The sequence below is a fragment of the Pelodiscus sinensis genome, chromosome 9 (genome assembly GCF_052426305.1).
Source record: "Pelodiscus sinensis isolate ZL-2025 chromosome 9, ASM5242630v1, whole genome shotgun sequence".
Taxonomy (NCBI): Eukaryota; Metazoa; Chordata; order Testudines; family Trionychidae; genus Pelodiscus; species Pelodiscus sinensis.
The window spans coordinates 14,031,705-14,052,310 of NC_143060.1; the positions used below are offsets into that span (position 1 = coordinate 14,031,705).

The following is a 20,606-nucleotide window of genomic DNA, read 5'->3' on the forward strand; positions in this document are numbered from 1 at the left end:
GTTTCTTTCTTTTCATTTCTTTCCATGGTGCAAAGCACTGAATTATCAGGTTGAAGGTGCCAGGTCTGTCATGGTGTTTTTAAATAAAAAAACAGAGTCATGGTAAGTTTAGTAAAAGTTAGGGTTTAGTGACAGCACCATAATTTTTGATAAAAAGTGCCCCAACAAATAAAGGGCACCGACCATCCTCAGTAGCAGCCTCTGCCCCCACACTTCAAACCTAATCCTGACCTAGCAGGGAAGGGAGGCAAGGGCTGGATAATGAACCCATCCCACATTCTGGCTCTCTGTTTCACGTGCCGTGATTGCAGTGATGCTTTTGTTTGGCCTACTGCCTCTCTCCTTTCCATCATGATGGAGGGGTGACTGGGCCAAATCTGGGCACTGCTGTGACCCCGTAACTGGGTTGCAATGCCCAGAGCATGGCGCTAGGCCCAGACCCATAGGGCAGGAGCCATAGGAACTGCAGATACAGGTTGAATCACTGACACACAAAAAGATCATGGACATATAGGAAAATCACGCTGTCCATGATTTTTTTTCTTGACCTGACCAACCTCCCATTGTAATCATGTTGCCTGTAAATGTTCACAGTCCCTGTTGCCCTATTATGCTTTCTTGTTAAGGCCGGCATGTCAATGTCACCTCCTAGTAGTGGTCTTACAGTGGTCTTACATAGGTTTCTCTGTAGGTTGCCAACGATGAGTCTAGGTTTGCTGTTCTTTTGTTCAAAGGAGCAGGTGCAGTAAAGTGATAACAAAAGTAGATAGACAGCGCATGTGATGGTGGACTGAAGGGGTTCTTTTAATTTTATAATGACGCTATTAATATTTCTTGGGGCTGGCTTTCATTTCACTCTAAATTTAGCTAGATCTTGGCAGGGATTAGTTTGCAGGTCACTCCGGATTTTATGGAGCAGCCATTTTATTTTCCCTGCTTTAATCCTAAGGTTTTATATTAGGTCAAGTCAAGTGTGACAAGTAAAGCAAGGAATTCCTGCCTTGAGGATCATACAGAACTATGCACTGAAAGCTAGTTTTAAGGTTGATTCTTTTCCAAAGTTTCTACTACCATTTGTGTCTTTTCTGGGACATCAGGATGTCAACTAACAACTGCTATGCACAAATTCTCTCCTTCTGGATTGTTTATCTGGGGGCATGTGCGTAGGGTTGCCAGGTGTCAGGTTTTGAACCAGACAGTCCAGTATTTGAGCTTTCTGTTCAGGAAACAAATTGAGAAAATATCAATGTCTGGTATTTTCTAAGTAAGATGTAATGTAGCTCGTGATGTAATGTCAAGTGTGTCCAGTATTTTTGTTGAAACCATCTGGAAACCCTAAGTGTGTGCTTTAGAAATGGATTTTAACTATGTATTTTTGCTAATTTAAAAAAAAACCAAATGCATTTTCCCATGCCCCATCTTATTATAGGCCTTCCAGTCAGAAGGCTTGTCCCCAGCTGGGCTAATTGGTTGCATCTGTGTGTGTTACTGTTTTACTGTTAGCATTTGCTTGTGGCTAGGCTCAGTATGATCGTGTGAAAGGCCTGCATTGCCCTTGGAAAATATGCTCTTTCCTGAGATCAAAGTACTGAGGAAAATGTTAATTTATTTTACCCCGGAGAAGTGGAATCAACTATTTCTTGTATATGGTAGAATAATCCCCAGTAGGAAGTTTGAAATATGTATATATAAAACTGTATGCACATTAAAAGTATAAAAGAGAGCACCCTCTATTAATGCAGTCATTGCTGAGGTGCATTTAGTTAGACTGTTCTCTGTGTATTTGGAGCAGCTCATGCACAGAAAAAAAATCAGCTTTTTTTTGCTCAAGCTGTGAATGGTATTTTTTTTGTTGTTTAAATAATCCTGTAATATGACGCCAGGAAGGAAAAAGGGGGCAGAGACCTGATCTCAATGGATGAGTAGAACTCCAATTAATGTTTAACAAGCTAGAATGGTCCGATGGGACAATAGTGGCGTGATCCGGCACATCCACGCCCAAAAGATTTCGGGAAGCACGTGAAAGTCTGAGGGGGGGAGTGGCAACACCGAGCGTGTGTGCGAGGGGAGCATTTACCATTCGCCGCAGCTGGCGGAGCAGACTGTGCCCGGCTCCCCGCGCAGCTCAGCTCAGCTCGCGCGCCAGCCGGCCAGGTTCTAGGCTCAGCCCGCGCGCGCCAGTCGGGTTCTAGGCTCCGAGCCCTGGGTTCTAAGGCGCCCTGCAGCATGGGCCGCCACCCCCGCGCGCTGCTGCTGCTGCTGGGCGCGCTGGCTCTGCTGGCCCCCGGCGCCGCTGCGGAGGATGAGCCGGACGAGGAGGCCGAGCTGGTGCTGTCCTTCCCCTCGGAGGAGGAGAACCAGACGGAGGTCGGGAAGCCGCTGGGCTCGGCCGCTTTCTACAGGACGAACAAGGTGAGCGGCCCCGGGGCTGGGTGCAGCCGGCGAGGGGCACGGGGCTGCAGCGAGCGCCCGGGGACCGTCGCCCTGGCAGCCCCACTTGTGCGCCCAGGTCTGGCGGGCAGGGGGTCGAGGAGCCGCTTGGGGCAGAATGAGAGGGGGTGGGTCTGAGGCCGGGGAGTTGCTTTCCGGTGCTGCCACGGGCTCCTCGGCTGATCCTGGGCATGTCCCTTAGCCGCCGCCTGCCTCAGTTTCCCCCGCACCTCGCCCTCGCCCTGCAACGCTCCGACCGCGGCCACCTGGCGTATGGCGTCCCGCCGCGCGCCTGGGCCAATGGCACCGCGACCCCATGGCTGCTGCTGTGGGGTGAGGTGCACGCTGCACCCCTCCCCCCAGCTTCCCACTCCGTGCAGGACTCGCCCCATCCCTCCCCAAGTCCTTTTCCCCCGGGGGGTGGCGGCAGCAGTTTCCAACTCTCTTCCCATTCCCAAGGGCTCCTTTCTGCCAGGGGCAAGAGCCCCCCATTCTTCCCCACTCCTAAGACTCCCTCTCCAGGGGGCAGGACCTGATTCCCCTCCTCCCCCCCCCCAGTAAAATGAATAAATCACAAATAATAGCGAGACTTGTGCAGGCGGTAGGTGCGCTGCTGCTCGCCCACCTACGGGACCTCCCGCTGGAAGGTCCAGCGCTGCGGGTTGGGGTGATGGGCAGGTGGATGAGAGCCAGTGACATGCCTACAGCCTCTGGTGCAGCAGGCGAGAGGCAGCTGTGCTGCGGGATAGCAAGCGGGGTTGGCCGATGCCACCTTCTCAGGGTGCCCTCCCTGGGAGGTCTGCTGAGGTCCCTTGGGCCCTGTGATAGCCAGCAAAATCAAATAAATAAAGCCACGTGCCTGCTAGTCTGGGTAGAGGCCTTGGGCTGTGCTGCATGTAGGGCTGGCGGGTTGCAGTGCAGCCATGCTTGCAAAAGAGGCTTAGGGAAGGCACGTTGGGAAGCCGGGGCATGCAGTGACACGTGGCATTCGCATGTTGCACCAGCCCCTTACAGCTGCCTTACTAGTTTGCTTCCCACCTCTTTGGGGATTTGGTTCTTGAGCCCTCATAGACCCAACTGCATGACTCTGGAAACAGAGCTCTGGGACTCTCTGCTTACCTTTGCAGAAAGAAGGTTTGGCAGCAGGTGTGGGTCTGGTTAATGCAGCTTGGAGCTGCATTTGGATAGGAGGATGACTGGCATGTCCTGAGGGTGAAGGAGAGATCTGGTCACTGAGGGTGGAGTTGAGCATATGGAATCAATGTTCCCTCAATTTTTTTCCCCATCTGTGTGTGGAATAAATTTTGTTGAGTGCACCAGGGCATGTGCAGATGTGCACCACCAATATAAACACAGTGCTGGCTGTGGGTGCTCTTTTAATCAGGCAGCATTTGAATCTCTCCTGGATGGCTGCCCAAGCTTACAGCGAACACTATATGGAATGGTGCTAGTTTGGTCTCCCATCTGCTGGAGATTGTCTGCTGAACTGCCACACCCTTGCCTTCTATCCAGGGCTAAACCCCTCTCTGTTTCCCTTGCAGAAAGCTGCAGTACCCCCTTTCCCATGATGAATTGGTGACTTCACACTTTTGTGGGGCTTGGTAAGATGTTTTCCAAGCATAATGCAGCTGCCACGACTCTCATTGACAGCGTCTGTGTCCATGAAGGTTAATGAGAAGTGTGGGCTATTTCATGCTTACATTAGGCTCTGAATGGACCTGGCACCTGCATCCTCCCATGACTTGAATACTTCATCTGGCAGCTCGGTGCCTCACTGTAGGTACAATACAGGCTCAGTGAATCTCATGGTGTTAGGTACTTTTCTTCAAGTCCCAGCTCCTGAGTGAAGTGATTAGGTACAAATCTTCCTTTTGTTTGGTAAATTTCTAGCCCTTATGGTTGCAGAGAAAAGTTTGGAAATGTGACTCAAGCGCATGCTGCAGACTCAAACCAGAAAGCCATAAACCTGGTGCCTTACTAGTTTGCTTTCTACCTCTTCGGGGATTTGATTAAGCCCCTGGTTCTCAAGCCTTCATAGACCCAACTGCATGACTCTGGGAACAGAGCACTGGGACTCTTTTCTTACCTTTGCAGAGGGAAGGTTTGGCAGCAGGTGCCGTCCCACCCCACCCCAAATTGTCTTCAGTCATGAGATTAAAAAAAAAAGTAATCTCATGATTTTTAATTGGCTGGGGCTCACAGTCCTGCACACAATTTTTTTCCTTCTGCTCACGTGTTAGGTCCCATTACAAAATGAACTCTGCTGTGCTGATTAAAGTAACAGCTCCAGCAGCTGAGCTTGCTCTGTGAAGGTGCATGGCTTTGAAGAATCTGCTTCTCCTCATTTAAATCCAGGACATGTGGAGATTACCTGGCCAGTACATAGTGGTGCTGAAGGAGGAAACTCATAAATCCCAGACAGAGAGAACCATCCGCAGGCTGCAAGCTCAGGCAGCGAAGCATGGCTACCTAACCAAAATCCTGCACATCTTCCAGGATCTGTTCCAGGGCTTTGTCGTTAAGATGAGCAGTGATGTGCTGGATATGGTAAGAGGATGTTGCAAAACTCTCTTTTTCTGCTTGCACTGGTTTTGTTTTCTGTTTGGAGGCATCTGGGAGAGGGCAGGGAATGTGGAGAGTTGGCTTTTTTCCCCAGTGGTAATAGTTTGAGGCAAGAAACACAGATCTAAAGGCAGGAAGGAAAGCAGCATAGGCTGGAAGTAACAGGTTCCAAGCTACAGAACATCTGTCACACTAGATAGTGAGAACACCTAGGCTACGTCTACACTTGGCAGCTTCTTGCGAAGAACGGCTGTTCTTGTGCAAAAACTTGCTGAGTGTCTACACTGCATGCACATTCTTGCGCAAGTAAATTTACAGTACAGTGTCGGAAAACAGGGCTTCTTCCGGAAGAGTTATTCCTCTCCCCACGAGGAATAAGCCCTCGTGTGCAAGAGCTCTTCCACAAGAAGGCAGTGTAGGCAGGCAACATGAATTTCTTACGCAAGAAAGCCATCAGAGCTTTCTTGCGCAAGGAAGCGTCCACACTGCCATAGACACTATGGCGCAAAAGCACATGGCAGTGTGGACGTGCTCTTGCGGAAGACCTTTTGAACAAGAACTCTTCCGCAAAAAAGTTCTTGCACAAGAAGCCTGCAGCGTAGATGTAGCCCTAGAGTTGCAAGAGTAAGGATTAAAATACCAACCTCTCCATCCACGTTTGCAAGGGTTGTAAATCCTCCTGTTTCAGGGCATAAACAAATCTCTAATTTACGGGGCTAAGGAAGAAACTTTCCTGCTGGTAGATTATTCCGTAACTGCCTGCAGGAGGCTTGTGGTAACTTCCTCTGTAGCATCTAGCGCCAGTCACTGACCTAGACAGAATCTGGATTAAGTGGACTTTGGGTCTGACTCATCTGGCAAATCCACTGTCATTGGAGAGGGACAAAAATCATTGTGCTGATTTTTGCATCTCATCTTTCCGATGCCTGCTGTTTTGTGTGGGATCTCACTGATGTTTGAAACAAATTGTGAATGTTGGGCCTATAAAACTCCAAAAGAATCCAAGTAAGGCAGGTCCAATGAGGAATCCAAGGTGATGCAAGTCCCAGGTATTCCACCCACCATGCTCCTCTGCTGAGGGGGCGACTGTGAGAAGAGTGTGGAATTCCACCCGAGAAGAAACTCAGTTAAGGAAGCTGTTTTACTTAGTGTTCTCTCTTGATTGGGCTACTGCAAATTTCAGAGGCAGGGCCATTTATAATTTGTTGCTGTATTAGGACAATCATTTTGCAGTTGCAGACATGAACGCCAGCAACTGCATCTCTCCAAACCCCTACCCTGTCATGCTGTTGGGGTGATGGCTGCAGTGCAGTGTGTTGCCATGTGGCAACTTGAGTTTGGAGTCTGAGGTCAGCCCTTTTGCTCCCAGTGCAGCACTGCATCCTTGGCAGAGGGAGTGCCTGGCACTGCTCTCTGTAATTATGCTTTGCACCTTCCACCTGGGGATCTCAGAAGGCTTTGCTGAATTGAACCTCAGAAGAACGAAGGCATGGAAATTAGTAAATGAATGTGATTGTGAGGTGTAGAACCCCTTTACCTGGCAGCCAGATCTGTGCCTCCGCTATCACCTCTATGTCTGGGATTGTCTTCACATTGCTTTTCCCCACATGCAACACACATGGGTGTTTAATCCTGCTGGTTGGGCCTGACTTGAGCACTCAGTGGTGCAGGGTCAGAGCCTAGGTCTCTATTTAGGAGAGAATAAGCCACCTGCCATGGGCAGCTGCAGCCTTTCCCCTGGCCTGGTGCAATGAAGCTGGTAGTTTGAACAGCTGAGAGCCTCCCAGGTTGTTTCTGTTCTTCATGGTGTGCCCTGAGTATTCAGTAGATAGGCGGTGTCCTTCCAGCCCACCTCTCTGCGATTGTTTCTTTTGCACAGGCGTTGAGGCTGCCGCACGTGGATTACATCGAAGAGGACTCCTACGTTTTTGCTCAGAGCATTCCCTGGAACCTCGATAGGATTGTCCCAGCACAGCGCAAGTCTGGAGAATATAACCCTCCCAGTAAGGGGTTGTTTTTCTTTTCCTCTCATTGGAGTTTATTTTAAGGAAAATTTGTGGGACGGGATTATTTCCAGGGGCAAAATTGCCCCCCGCAATTGCATGCAGAGAAGTTAGGAAACCTGTGCCAATGTAGTTCCAGGTGTATGCAGAAAGGAAGGAGAACACAAATCTAGACCAAACCCTTTTCCCTACCCCAGTGGGACCAATGTCCTCGTCTCCAGTGAATTTGGCACTTTTGGCAGGCTTTGAGGGGGGCATGGCTAGTTAGAAGGGGACAGAGCCAATCAACTCTTCATGGTAATGTTCCTCTCCAAATCGGGGATAAACTTAACCTTGTGAGGACAGGGCAGGTTGGCATCATCTGGAGCAGAGCCCTTGTCTACGTTGTTTTCTCCTGCTCCCCCTCCAGCTCATTAGTGCCATTCATAATTCCTTAGGAAGATGGAGTTGAGAACAGAAGAAACCACTATGGACATGGGTCTGGGGGGCAGGGAGCTTGCATAACTACCCTGTAAGTCATGTGCTTGCAGAGTTTGCAGGATTGGGCTCTATATTGGTAGTGGATGGGTGCACTGTTTGTTGTGGGGTTTCCCCCCTTGCAAGCCACTGTTTGCAGGAGTTGGTAATTTTGCTGTAAAAATGAAGCAGCGTGGTTTGTAAGATGGCAGTACCCAGAGAACATCTGTGTGCCATTGGCTAAGGAGCAGGACTGGTGACTGCGCTGGTTGTAACCATGTGTATGTTTTCTGAGGGCATTGCTGTCTTTCACACTGACTGCCTTGGGGCTTGTGTTTGGTAGATAAAGGAGATCTGGTCGAGGTTTACCTACTAGACACCAGCATCCAGAGCAACCACCGGGAGATAGAGGGAAGAGTCTTTGTGACCGACTTTGAGAACGTGCCAGAAGAGGATGGTACACGCTTTCACAGACAGGTGAGTGAAGCTCTGCGCTCTGTCAGGGTCCTGCCTTCGAGAGTTTTCTGTCAGAACCGTTCGTCAGTGGGAAATGGAGGTTTTGATTACAGTTTTGCATGAAAAAGTGCTGGTTTTCTATGGAAGATTTCACTCTGTCATTCTGAATTTGTGAAAATTCAGGCAACCCCCAAACATAATAGCTGCAGCGGTCTCAGACTCAGCACAAATTGGGCTTACTCAGTATTGACTTACGCTGGGTCTGGGAGCTATCTCTGCTGCACCTCTACATTATAGTAAGATCTGGGCTGCCTGTGCACCCAACTCTTACTACATTTAAACTGCAGAGCCACAGCAGGGGTAGCTCCGGGACCCAGCGTAAGCCAGGACTGAGTGCCTTCCATTATCAACTAATAGTATAGCCAATATACCCACCTCTTCACATCCTTACCCTGGGTTCAGGATCAGGATGTGATCAGGAGCATGCTGACACCCTGCACAATTGCCACCTCTCTACACATAATAGTGGGCAAAGTTTTGTAATGTTTAGCAAATCTAAGGCTAAGAACATCTGCATCTCAGCTCACAGCCCACAGCTTTCAGTGGGAATGGAAGGTGCTGACCAAAGATGGTTATATGCAGGGCTCGACAAATAATGGAATCTACTCGCCAATGGTGAGTAGATTACAACCCGAAGTGCCAGCGCAGAGCGATCTGCGCAGAACCGCACGAAACCGCGTGGCTGGCGAGCGGGGCTTGCCGCCGCTTGGCGAGCCCTGGTTATATGGATAATGAGACTCTCCAGAGTTAATGTGAACAAAGATTTTTGGGAAAGAGAGAACCTCATATTTCAAGGCTGAGGCCTGTCTCTAACTACTAGGGATCAGCATCTCACCTTCCTAGGGGGCAGATTGTCCCGCATCTGGTGCTAGCTGCTGTCAGAGTCAGGGTCCTAGGCTTGGAGGATGGACTATGGGTCTGATCCAGTCAAGAATTCCTGTGTTACATAGAATAGATTTTTTCCTTGCTTTAGCGCAGCAGACACAGGGCTGTGGTTAATTGAAGGAATTTGGTTAATAACTAGTGCAGAACAATTCAGCAGTGTTAGCAGGGGGATTGAAACTGGCTAATGCACTAGAGCAGCGTTTCTCAAACTGTGTTCCTCAGAGCCCCAGGGCTCCGCGAGACATCTCCAGGGGCTCTGTGGGGTTGACAAACTGGAAACATCGATAGGTACAACACATACAATCAGTGGACCGCTGGGGCTCCGCATAAATTTTTATGCATGTAAAGGGCTCCGGAGCCCTAAACGTTTGAGAATTGCTGCACTAGAGAATAGCGCACTAGTGCAATGATGGGAATGGTGGTAGCACATAAAGGGCCTGATCCTGTAGACGTGGACATGCACGAGTCCCTCTGTTGAGGTCAGTGCAACCACTCGAGTGCACGTGGAAGTGTGTGCAGGAGTGAGCTCCCAGCGTGCGTATTGCTGCCAGTGGAATGGCTCTGGAAATCTCTGCTGCCTGGACTGACTTCCCCTCTCTGGCAGGCCAGCAAGTGTGACAGCCATGGGACCCATATGGCTGGGGTGGTGAGTGGCAGGGACGCTGGTGTGGCGAAGGGAGCCAGTGTGCGCAGCCTTCGCGTGCTGAATTGCCAAGGCAAGGGCACAGTCAGCGGGACCCTGATTGGTGAGTAACGTGTGTGTCTGTCTGTTTGTCTCTCTCGATGGGACTGGTGGGATTTTAGGCCTGGCCATTTCAATGTGCACAGAACACCCATTGGCTTCAGGCCTATGGGGCTGGCTTGTCTCAGGTGCTCAATAGGGATGTTAAAATGTGTGCAATTAAGTAACTGCTGAAACTTTCAACAGTTACATGATTACACGCATGGCAGTCGGCTCCCTGGGAGCCAGTGCACATGGGGGAGCCGGTTTTTAAGCTGGCTCCCTGCATGTATTGGCCCCTGCCTGCTACTCTGTGCTGCTGCCTCTGTATCAGAGGCAGCAGCACAGGGCAGTAGGCGGCTCCCTGGCTACTGGTGCACACTGGGAGCCTGCATGTAACCATGAATGTTAACAGATGAGCCCGGGCTCCTAGGTTAACCATTGACATGGTTACACTTTCACACCCCTAGTGCTCAACACCCATTCATGTACCAAGGTAGATTTTTTCTGAAGGGCCCTGTACTCACTCTTCTAAGCTCTCTTGAAAATGCAGGACTTTAGTCCCTAACCCCGATCTGCTTCTGAACAGCCTGTGACAGGGTGCACTCGAGAGGACAGAGGTTAACTGCTTTTTCTCACCCCCCTGGTGAAGGGGAGTGAACACTGTGGAGGGAAAACAGGGCTACGCACCCAGCATTCTCGGGCTGGGTTGGAGCCAGGCCTTTCCCTGTGTGTTACTACTAAGAACATTCACATGAAAAGGATCTTGAGTCTTTCCGGCGGTCCCCAATTGCAGGATGCTAGTGAGTTTTTAGATCCTTTTCTGAGAGTCTTCTGTCAGTTTCACTTGTACTTGATCAACAGGCCTGGAGTTCATCAAGAAGACCCTGACTGCCCAGCTCTACAGCCCCCTAGTGGTGCTGCTCCCCTTTGCCGGAGGCTACAGCCGTGTTCTGAATGCAGCTTGTCGGCTGATGGTGCAGACAGGGGTGGTCATGATAGCTGCAGCTGGCAACTACAAGGAGGATGCCTGCTTGTACTCCCCTGCGTCTGAACCGGAGGTATGGGGCTGGGACACACTGCTTTCATTGAGACCTGGCTTCTGTTCCTGACTCGGTGGCTGTTTGGTCTTGATCGAGGCATGTCAGCCCATCTGTGCCTCCGTTTCCCTGGGTGTAGATGGGATAAGTTATTTCCTGCCCTTTGGATATAGTGTGTTATGAGGCATAGTCCTCACCGCAGTGTGTGTTACAAGCGGGGGAATAAGGCTTTATGGCTGCCCTTGCTCCTGTAATCCCCGCTCTTGGGGGAATACTCGGACCATCCTGCAGCTTCTCTGGAGCTCCCTAAATAGGAAGGCAAAATGCCCCCCTATCCCCGGTGCTTTCTTGCAGGGGGTGCCTGAAAAGCACCAGATCGCATTCCCTATGCTCGGGGCCTGTTAACGGTCTGGGGGCAGTGCTGAGTGCTTGCTTGCACTACCTGGGATATTGCAGCCCGTCCAATGTTATGAGGTGGTTTTGCCGCCTGCGACTCCCAGGTCCCGCCCCTTCCTTGTTGGCTGGGGCCACTGTGCCTTGTGGCAGATGGAGGGTGACTTGGTGGTTGGCAGGAAGCTTGTACGGGAGGTAGAGGGTTATTAGGCCTGCGTGTCCTTGATTCCTGTCGTGGCAGTAGCTCCAGACCCCAAAGCACATAGCTCCTGCTGGAAGGAGCTCAGTGCTCCTGCCTACCCCCGCCCTTGCGAAGACCTTTCAGCCGCATCCTGAGGGGGTCACATAGTCCTGGTCTCTTACAGCTCCCTCAGCCCTGAAGGGGGTGTGGCTTTGTGTTCCTGCGAAGGCAAAATGTTGTTGACTCGCCTTGTACAGGCCGGGGGGGCGGGACATTTGTTTGGGAGTTTGTGTGATCACATGGCCTCCAGCTTTTGCTTTCAAAATGATCGTCACGTTTTACTGCTGAGCCTGAAAGGGTCTCAAGTGCAGCGTAATGCCCTCGCTCCCGTCTCCTCCCAAATACACCTGTCACTCATTTAAATTGGAATCAACACACACTGACGTCCCATACCCTCCATCTGCTGCCGAAGTCCCAGTTGTCTCATTACACTGTAACCCTTAGGTGATCACTGTCGGGGCAACCGATTTCCAGGACCAGCCTGCCTCCATGGGAACCTTAGGAACAAACTTTGGCCGGTGCGTGGATGTCTTTGCCCCCGGTGACGATATCATCGGGGCCTCAAGTGACTGTAGTACTTGCTTCACTTCCCAGAGTGGGACATCCCAGGCTGCTGCACATGTAGCAGGTGAACTGATTATTTTAATTTTTTTTTTAAATGCAGGCATAGGATCAGGCAGTAGTGGCTGTGTGACCATGTGTCTTAGCAGGGTAAAATGAACCATCCCCAGCACAACACACTGCATTGACTAGCATAAGTGCAAACCTGTGCAGAACTGGATTCGATCACACCGTGGGGGATGTGGTTAAAACATGAGTCCTACCTCCTCTGATGGGGGAGGGGAGGTGTTGGACTCGGGAGCGCCACGTTCAGTTCCTGGAGTCCGTGGTGGAGCCTTGGGTTATCTGGGGGAAGTCACTTAAGTTTTCTGTGCCTCAGTTCACCATCTGTGACACTAGGATAATAGTCCTTTGTTCGTGTAGCGTGAGAGCTCTGGGGGGCAGCGACTGTTACGTGTTTGTACAGTGCCTAGCACAGTGGGGGCCTGATCTCCCCTGGGGTTTCTAGGCCCTGCTGTGTAATACATCTGTGCTGCAAAACCTTCGGGGGGCAGTGGGCGCTGTCCGGGGTTCTCTGCTCGGTATCCCCATCTGGTTCCCTCGTTTTAACCCTTTGACTCTCACCCATACCTGTTTTTTCATTATTTGTCCCCAGTAATTAGTTGGTTTTTCTGGGTTCTGTGGACCCTCCCTGCAGGATAGGGGGAGGTCCTTTAGATGTGGGCGGGCTAACGCCTGCCCACCTCCTGGATACCAAATAGTATCTGTGCTGCAAAGCCGAGCCATGTTTTCTCCCTGTCGGAAAACAACTGCTGTGTGTCTCGTAATATGGAAAAGACAGGGCTTGGTTACAATGTGATTTATTATGAGGCTGCTGGAAGGTGACTTGGATCACGCAGTGCAGGTGGGGCCCTGCAGACATGGTGCTGCCCTGGGGAAAGGCGCAAGCTAGAACTACAGGACACACGGCTACAAGCCATCAGCACGTGGCCTGATGCCACACTACTCGAGAGCATGGCCCCAGGACTGCCATGGCTTAGATCTACCATCTGCTTTGACTGCGGGTACATGGACACTGCAAAGAAAATCCCATGGCACCAGGGCTTTCTACGCATGTTTTCACATTTAAATCAACGTTTTAAGACGGAAATGATGCACGTACTTCTCTCCTAGGCCTCGCAGCCATGGTTCTGAACACCGACTCCACGCTGACGCTCTCTGAGCTGAGGCAAAGGCTAATTCATTTCTCCACCAAAAATGTGATCAATGAGGCTTGGTTTCCTGAAGACCAGAGGTTGGTCACACCCAACAGAGTGGCAGGACTGCCCAGCAAACTCACCACAGGTGAGTCACAAATGCTACACGGTGCAGCAAAGGGAGAGAAGCTCCAGGTGGTAGCGTGGCCTTGCTAAGGCTGAGAGGTGTGTGACTAAAGTGATGGGCGCTTAGGGGCTGGAGCTCTCCTTGCTGGTTAGTCTGCACGGCAGTGAAACCCCCACAGGTGGCCCGTATCAGCTGTGCAATTACAGTGTAGATGTTCAGGTGAAGAACATGGCCCTTAAACAGCCCCTTAGCTCTAGGCCGAGTTAGCAGACACAGGCTGGCTTTGGGTTTAATTGTATTGTAAGCATAAGCTACGTTCTCCTGTGTGACCTGGCTGTTCTGGATTCGTGTGAGAAAAGCTGGGTTGCCTGGGGAGGGGAGGGAATGTTTGGATTTTCAACCAGAGAGTCCAGTGAAAAAGGAGACCTGGCAGTATCCTGTCAGGTGTACTGCCTGGACACCAAACATCCAGTGACACTGGGCAGAGTGGCAGGTGAGGTGGCAAATCATGAATCGGTACCAGTCCTTGTTTAGCAGGGGACACCTCCTTACCTGTATTTGGCGGGTGGGCAGGCAGCAGCCCTCATTCCAGTCCAGGAGCAGAGGAAGCCCAGGCGGGGGACGGAAGGAGGAAAGGATCAAGCAGGTAGGAGAGAGAGTGGGAGTCTAGCAGTGAGCAAAGTGTGGGCACGGCCTTGAGGCTGTAGCAGAGCAGTGGGGGGGAGGGGTCTGGTTTTCTGACATGAGGAAGTTGGTAACCTGGTGGGAGTTTCTGCGGGCCCAGAGCAGCAGGTCTGGCTCGCGTTTGAGGATAAGCTCGGTGTGCTGCTTTGAGGGGAACTGAGCCGGCTCCTTGTCACTTTACCTACACTCCTGAATGAACGGGGCCCCTTGTACAGTCACTTCGCCTCTGTGCTGCTGAGGGTGCGGATAGACTTGAAGCAACCCTGCTGTGCAGGACTAATGTCTGAGCTGTGCCTTTTCAGAGGAGCAGCTGTACTGCCGCTCCGTGTGGTCTGCCCAGTCCGGGCCGACGCGCTCCGCGACAGCCATCGTGCGCTGCAGCGGGAACGAGGAGATGCTGAGCTGCTCCAGCTACTCCCCGAACGGCAAGCGGCGAGGAGAGCGTATCGAGGTGATGCTCCCCCTGGGGAGGGGTGGGGTACTGTCGGATTTATAAACCAGCATGGGTGGGGAACAGCCTGACGGCTCCTGCAGCGCCAGTGGGTAGGGACTAGGAGAGTCCAAAACATCACCTTACGATGATGCTTTCTGAATTGTAGGTTCATGGAGGCGGGAAGCAGTGTGTGGCCCACAATGCATTTGGTGGCCATGGTGTCTATGCTATAGCGAGGTGTTGCATTTGGCCCAAAGCTGACTGCCAGACTCACACCAGTTCCCAGGTTGCGGATGGTACTTTGACAGCCGGAGTGGGGTGCTCCAAGGAGAACCACGTTTTGACAGGTACGGTAGCTGTCTTGCTGAGGATAACTAGTGGAGGCTTGCTCTCTCTGGTGTGAAACTGGCCCGGCCTGTTCTTTGCAAATGAGAGATGCAATTTAAAAGGAACTCTTGGGAGTCTTAGAATTAATTCTAAACATCACAGAATTTATCAGACAGTCTCTCTGCCTAGCTGATCAGTCACACGTACAATCAGAATCATCCTGCCACATCCCCTTAGGAAGTTCAGTTCAGTTCAATATTTATAAAGTGCTTGGAGGTCCTTGGATTTATTTTTATGTGCTGCATAGGCTGGTTTGATAATTCCCAAACTGATGCTTTAGTCTGATATGTTCCCAATACTTCACGCTCTCCTCACAGGGCTGATTGCGACACACACGTATTCCCTTAGCATGCAGGCAGGTTCAGTGACTCAAAACACTCTGGCTGTTGTTTGTAGGTTCCAGTTCCTGGATAGCTGGAGGTTTGCAAAATGGATCCTTTTAGCCTTGATGTCTGAAATGAAATACTTATGACCTAAGCAGGGTAACATGTTTGGGTCTCATCTTATTTTCCAGAGTGTATTGTCCAGTAGGGAGGTCAACGTGTAGTTGACAATACGATTAACGGATAAGCCCAGGCTTATTGGTTAATTTTGTTGACTACATGCATTTCCTCCTCTACCCTGCTGCCTCTGATATAGAGACAGCAACGTGGTGGGGAGCGGGAGCCAGTGCCTGTGAGGAGCTGCCTTAAAAGCTGGCTCCCCACGAACACCGAATCTGCCTGCCCATCCAGCAAGGGCAACTGGCTTAAAAGCTGGCTTCTCCCAGCACTGGCTCTGCACTGCTGCTTCTGTTGGCCTGTTTGTGGGGGGGGGGGAAGGGGTCCAAGTTCGCTGCTGACAGTGGCTCCTCTGTGTCCCATGGAGCAGCCTTTGTCTGCAGGGAACTTTGGACCCCCCACCCCCTCCCCATGGACAGGCGCAACTAACTGCCTCCTCACGCTGCTGCCCCTGTATTGGATGCAGCAGCACAGAGCAGCAGGCAGCTGGTTCGTGAATGGAGCTGGTTTTCAATCGGATTCCCCTTGTGGACTGGCGCCACCTGCCACCTTGTGCTGCTGCCTCTGATACAGAGGCAGCAGCATGGCGTGGCAAAGGACTTCCCTGGGAGTGGGGTCAGGAGCACACTGGCTGCTGGCCCCACCCCCCAGGGACTATCGAATAGTCGTGTAAGTGACTATTTTGTATGGTTACACAACTGTTCAGTTACCCAATATCTAACATACCTATTGTCCACATATCACAATTACCATGCTGGTTTGAGTGGCATCTCCCACTCTAGAGCAGCCCCTGTTGATGTTCGGGAGCATTCATGTCCAGATTGAGGTGCTCTGGCAGAGATGTGCCCTGGCCTACACCATTCCATGCATGCTGTTTTCTGCTTCATGGTTTTCAAGAGAAGCCAATGTCCCTGACCCTGGATTGCTAACGAGCAGGCTTTGCGCATTCACCTTGAAGTATTTTGTGCTCTCGGCAGGCTGTAGCTCCCATTCTCTTGCTGGAGAGTTTAGTGACAGTGTCAGACCCGTTCTCGGGATGGAGACCGGACAGCACCGATGCGTTGGTAGAGTGGATGTGGCCGTGCATACTTCCTGCTGCCACGCCCCCAGCATTGAATGCAAGGTGAAGGAACACTCACCTATGGGCTTCCAAGAAAAGGTAAGGCAGAACCAGTCACTGGAGGCCTTTTCAGAAGCCGTTTGCTGGCTATAGCCATCGTTCTTACGACCTCCTAATGGATCTTCCATCCCCTTCCCGCCCCCCACCTACTCTGAAAGCTGCTTTACTGTGTCTCACTCCGGCCACTGAAATACACGAAGCAGTCCCTGCTTATCCCAGTTCTGAGAGTGAGTCTGTCCCTCTTCCTGGCAGGTGGCAGTGTCCTGTGGTGATGGCTGGACTCTGACCGGCTGCAATGCGTATTCCTGGGGTCCTGGCACCCTTGGCGCCTACGCTGTGGATGACACTTGCGTGGTAACAAGTGCCCTTGGGGGCAAAGGGGCAGCCTCCATTGCCATCTGCTGCAGAAGCAGACATTTGGAAGCTGACAAGCACAGTTCCAACTACTAGTGAGGACCCTGCCTGTGGCTACCAGGTGCTCCTGCTGGGACAAATCTGACATTCCACCAAGACACATTCCAAAACCATCACCTTTCTGGATTGCAGAGCTCAGGCTACTTCTCCCTTTGGCTAGTGCTGCCTGATTAAACAAGAATCAGTCATTGCTTGCAAGTGGGAGTCATAACACACCTACAACGTAAAGGCCATTCGTGTCTGGATACTCTCGATCCCAGTGCCGTGAGGATGAGTGGGTTTTTTCCTCTCTTCTTCCATGGAACTGCCTAATTTACTGCATATGCATTCTAGCAGGGCGACATTTGGCAAGAAGTCCCATCAAACAGTAACCGAAACAACTCCTGCATATAAAGCAGCTACGTTAGAATCTGGGTCAGTCAAGGGCTTTGAGGGTGACTTGTGGTGGTGGTGTATTTTATTGCACCAAGTCAGCAACCCCCTTCCCTGTTCTCAGCGAAGTTTGCTAGGTACCTTTGTTTTCTCTGCAGCATTCTGTGGGTATTTGTGTTACCACCTCATTCTTTTTCTGCACTTGAAGCCAGATTTTCCCTCCTGCTTTAGCCTCTGTGAACGGCTGTGGCAGTGATGGGCCATGAAAGACCAGGATTTGGTAAGGGGAAAAGATCCTCTAGTGCAGAAAGTGATGGGTGGGGTGATGCTGTCGGGCAGAAGTGGGGAGCTGAAGCCCCAGAGCCTCATGGGCTGATTAGGAAAGCCAGATCCAGTCTATGGGCTCTACCTGGTGGGGAAGAGACTCCATGCGCTGCAGCTGCTCCTCCGTTAGTGCAGTAAAGCACTGCCTGGAGGGCCCCCCCATGTACTAGCCTGGACCCTCCAACACTCTACAGTACAAGGGGAATGCCCTCTGCCTGTGGCCATATCACTGAGGTAGGTTTTTTGCTTCTCACTCTGATACAGCTCCTGCCTGGGTGTGTGTGTGTGTTTTTTTTTGTTTTTTTTTTGTGGGTCAGGGGCTCCCAACCCTAAAAAGATTCCTCACCCCTGCTGTAGGGGGCTGCCATAATCTCTCCTTGGAGATGGAGCTGCCAGCTCTGCTGCCAGGGCTGAGAATCAGGGATCAAAATGTGCCTTAAAGCCACCATAGTCCCCATGGGGCTGTGACTGTGCAGTCAGACTGGTCTTCCAGGAGATGCCACACAGGGCCTGCGCTGTCTGACTTGCAATTAGCCCAAAAACCCTGCAGGGATTTTATTTTTTACGTATCTTAGGATCTTTCTGTAATTCCTTTCCTCCAAGCAGCGCTCTATGTGCCTTACAAACCCTGGCTCTAGCAGCCATTGCTCTCAAAGGTGCAAAGTGAAGCTTCTGTGCACAGTGGAGCAGCATCAGCAGAACCATGGCCTCCTCCAGCAGGCTGCTGCAGAAATGGGCAAGGGTGGTGGTAAGGGAATTATTCTCTTCCTCCCCCCCAAAAACCCACCAGAGAGGAACATCAGGGATTAGCCCACACTGGCAGGAATTTGGCCCTGTCCTCCACTAGGTCTCCCAGCTGGAAGTCCTCCCAGGCCATACCATCCCCATGCACAGATCACTCAGTGCATGGAGGTCTTCTGTGCAGGTCCCAGGTTTGGGATGTGTGGAGGCTTGAAGGAGGTAAGTGTTGCTGAAGTGACTGAACCACCTTCTCTTAAAGATCATGCATGAAGCATAGTACAGCCTGTCCTGTGTGAATTCTTGAGACAGCCTCTTGGCCAGTAAGAACTGGACTGAAACCACCACTTCAAGTTCTCTATGCCCTAAGCAGAGATGAGTTGGTAACCACTACCCTGATGAATGCAGTGTGAATTCCTAGGAAGAGTATTGAGGCTAATCTACATCATCTGTAACTCAGCCAGGCTTGGTTTATGTCACTACAATCCCTAAACCACTGCCTCACAATGCACTGAGATAGTCAGCATAGTATACTAGTGATCTTCATAGGCTGTTCATTTCTGTCACCATGCAGTTTAAGACAAAACCAGAATCTCTGTAACCCCATGCATTGTCAATGTGGCTTTATTGCTTGTTAGATTTCAACTAGACAATCTAGGTTAGCACTTCTTGCAGCTTTGACTTTCCCACCCACTTCCAAAAGTTAGCCTAACAGCATAGCAAATAAACTCCAGCATGTGCTCAGTCAAGCTTGTAACCTCTAGTTTAACAGCTTGTTTAATCAGATTTTAATCTAATTTTTTTGGCAGCTGTTACTAGCTTTTTAAAGAGCAAAAGAAATTTAAACTAAAAATGTCAACCTACTGTACTGCTTTAAGTAGTCTCCTTTCAGGTTCGCCCTTGGGGAAGTGTATATGGTTGAAGTAATGTGCTGTAATTCACTGTTTTTTATAAAGAGCTTTCATGGTACTGTGGTTTTTACATCTGTATCTTGAAAATATTTATTCAAGTTTTATAAACAGCATTTTATAAGTGTCTTTTTAAAATAAAAATGTATGCCCCTGCTTGGAGTTCTTCTATCTACTCAGCAGTCAGTGTGAAATGGCAGGAGATTAAAGCTGGAGGTGACCCATTGTTCACACTGCTGCATACAATCATCCTCTTAACAGGGAACAGGTCTGGTGCAAACCATTGATATTGACAAGAAAGGAGACATCAGGTCACTCACACAGCTGCAAGGGAGGTTAGACTTAGGTACAGGACCATGAGCCAGAATTCAGGCTCGGAGTCTAGGCTCTGTGGTACAGCTACAAGGGAGTACGCAAAATCGGCTCACACTAGTGCACTTAATAGTAAGTCATGTGTGGGCTGGTGCTCTGGTGGGCTTTACAGTGACATTCTGGCTCAGGTAAAGTTCAGGCAGTACTATTTTCAGCTGGCTACATGGACCCACAGTGGGCTGGGTCATTCCCAACTGCAGCATTATCCATTCTGTGCCCTTCTGACTGGGTAGCACTACACAACCTCCCACAAGAGGTACCAGTAGGGCAAAGTTACTGACCTGTACCCTGCAAGCTGTTAGCCCATGGGAAGAATGTGTTACTTCTGCTACAGGAAGTAAGAGTTACACAGGTTTACCAATATGCAGCAGTACTGGTGAATGAGCTGTATAAACCTTGTTTTGCTTTAAATAAGACCTTCCAGTTAATAGCAGAGGGTGTTTTCCCTTTGATTAAATGCATCCACTGATTTGCTTCTGTTCAGTTTGTCATTTTACTTATTATGGATATACAGGAAAAGCTTCTAAAGCTAACTGAAAAACTTGAGTTATTCTCTCGTGTAGATATAGACAGTATCAATTTCACCTAATATGGAATATAGATTAGTTTAACTAATACAGAACTGACCACTGTCTCACCTGGGCTGTTCTTGAGAACACCAAATCTTGCTTATACCACATCTGAAGATAGTACAGAAAGACTTTATTCCACATAAAAGCTCCTCCCCAGGGAATTGCTTCTTCATAAAGACATTGAAAGCAAGGACTGTTCTGTATAAGAGGGTTTAATTGTCTTGACTAAACTGCAAATAGCCTGAGCATTGTTGCATGCTTAACATTAAGATCAAACATACTGCTACAGATCAGATAACCTGAGATGTTTCCAAAAGTTAGTCAGTTTCCTTACAGATACCAGTTTTAATAGAACATTAGCCTCTGCCTACCTGTGCCAAAGACAGCCTATGTTAGAGCTGCCAGGGTTCTGATTGGATTGTTGCAAAGATTCAAGCATGTGCAGTGTTTTTCTTTTAAGCAAGCAGAATCAGCTTGCTGGATTTTGACCTCAGGACATTTATATGAGGAAAGATACAAAAAACCCTTTTCATTTCAACTTAACTACCTAAAGAGACAGGGATGGTCAGCAGGATGTTTCTTAAGGAGTAGAAACATTTAATAAAAGCTCAACAAAGGGCATGGAAAATTAGGCCCACTTTGTGCTAATCT

The 20,606-nt window shown here is 50.1% G+C and overlaps 1 protein-coding gene across 1 annotated transcript; it reads left to right on the forward strand.

Moving 5' to 3' along the window:
• Positions 1–1,845: 1,845 nt before the first annotated feature.
• Positions 1,846–19,167, forward strand: PCSK9 (proprotein convertase subtilisin/kexin type 9). Its single transcript, XM_006133487.5, has 12 exons — positions 1,846–2,412; positions 4,786–4,977; positions 6,872–6,995; positions 7,795–7,928; positions 9,457–9,598; positions 10,438–10,634; positions 11,692–11,875; positions 12,982–13,152; positions 14,118–14,266; positions 14,415–14,595; positions 16,113–16,294; positions 16,508–19,167. Exons 1-12 carry the CDS (start codon positions 2,227–2,229, stop codon positions 16,703–16,705), a joined length of 2,040 nt encoding a protein of 679 aa, XP_006133549.3. The 5' UTR covers positions 1,846–2,226; the 3' UTR covers positions 16,706–19,167.
• The last annotated feature ends 1,439 nt before the right edge of the window (positions 19,168–20,606 follow it).

Coding starts and splice junctions, on each gene's coding strand:
- PCSK9 (XM_006133487.5), top strand. CDS start 2,227: ATGGGCCGCCACCCCCGCGCGCTGCTGCTGCTGCTGGGCGCGCTGGCT. Junction 13,153..14,117: donor GCCCAGCAAACTCACCACAG/GTGAGTCACAAA, acceptor GTGCCTTTTCAG/AGGAGCAGCTGTACTGCCGC. Junction 14,596..16,112: donor GGAGAACCACGTTTTGACAG/GTACGGTAGCTG, acceptor TGCTCTCGGCAG/GCTGTAGCTCCCATTCTCTT.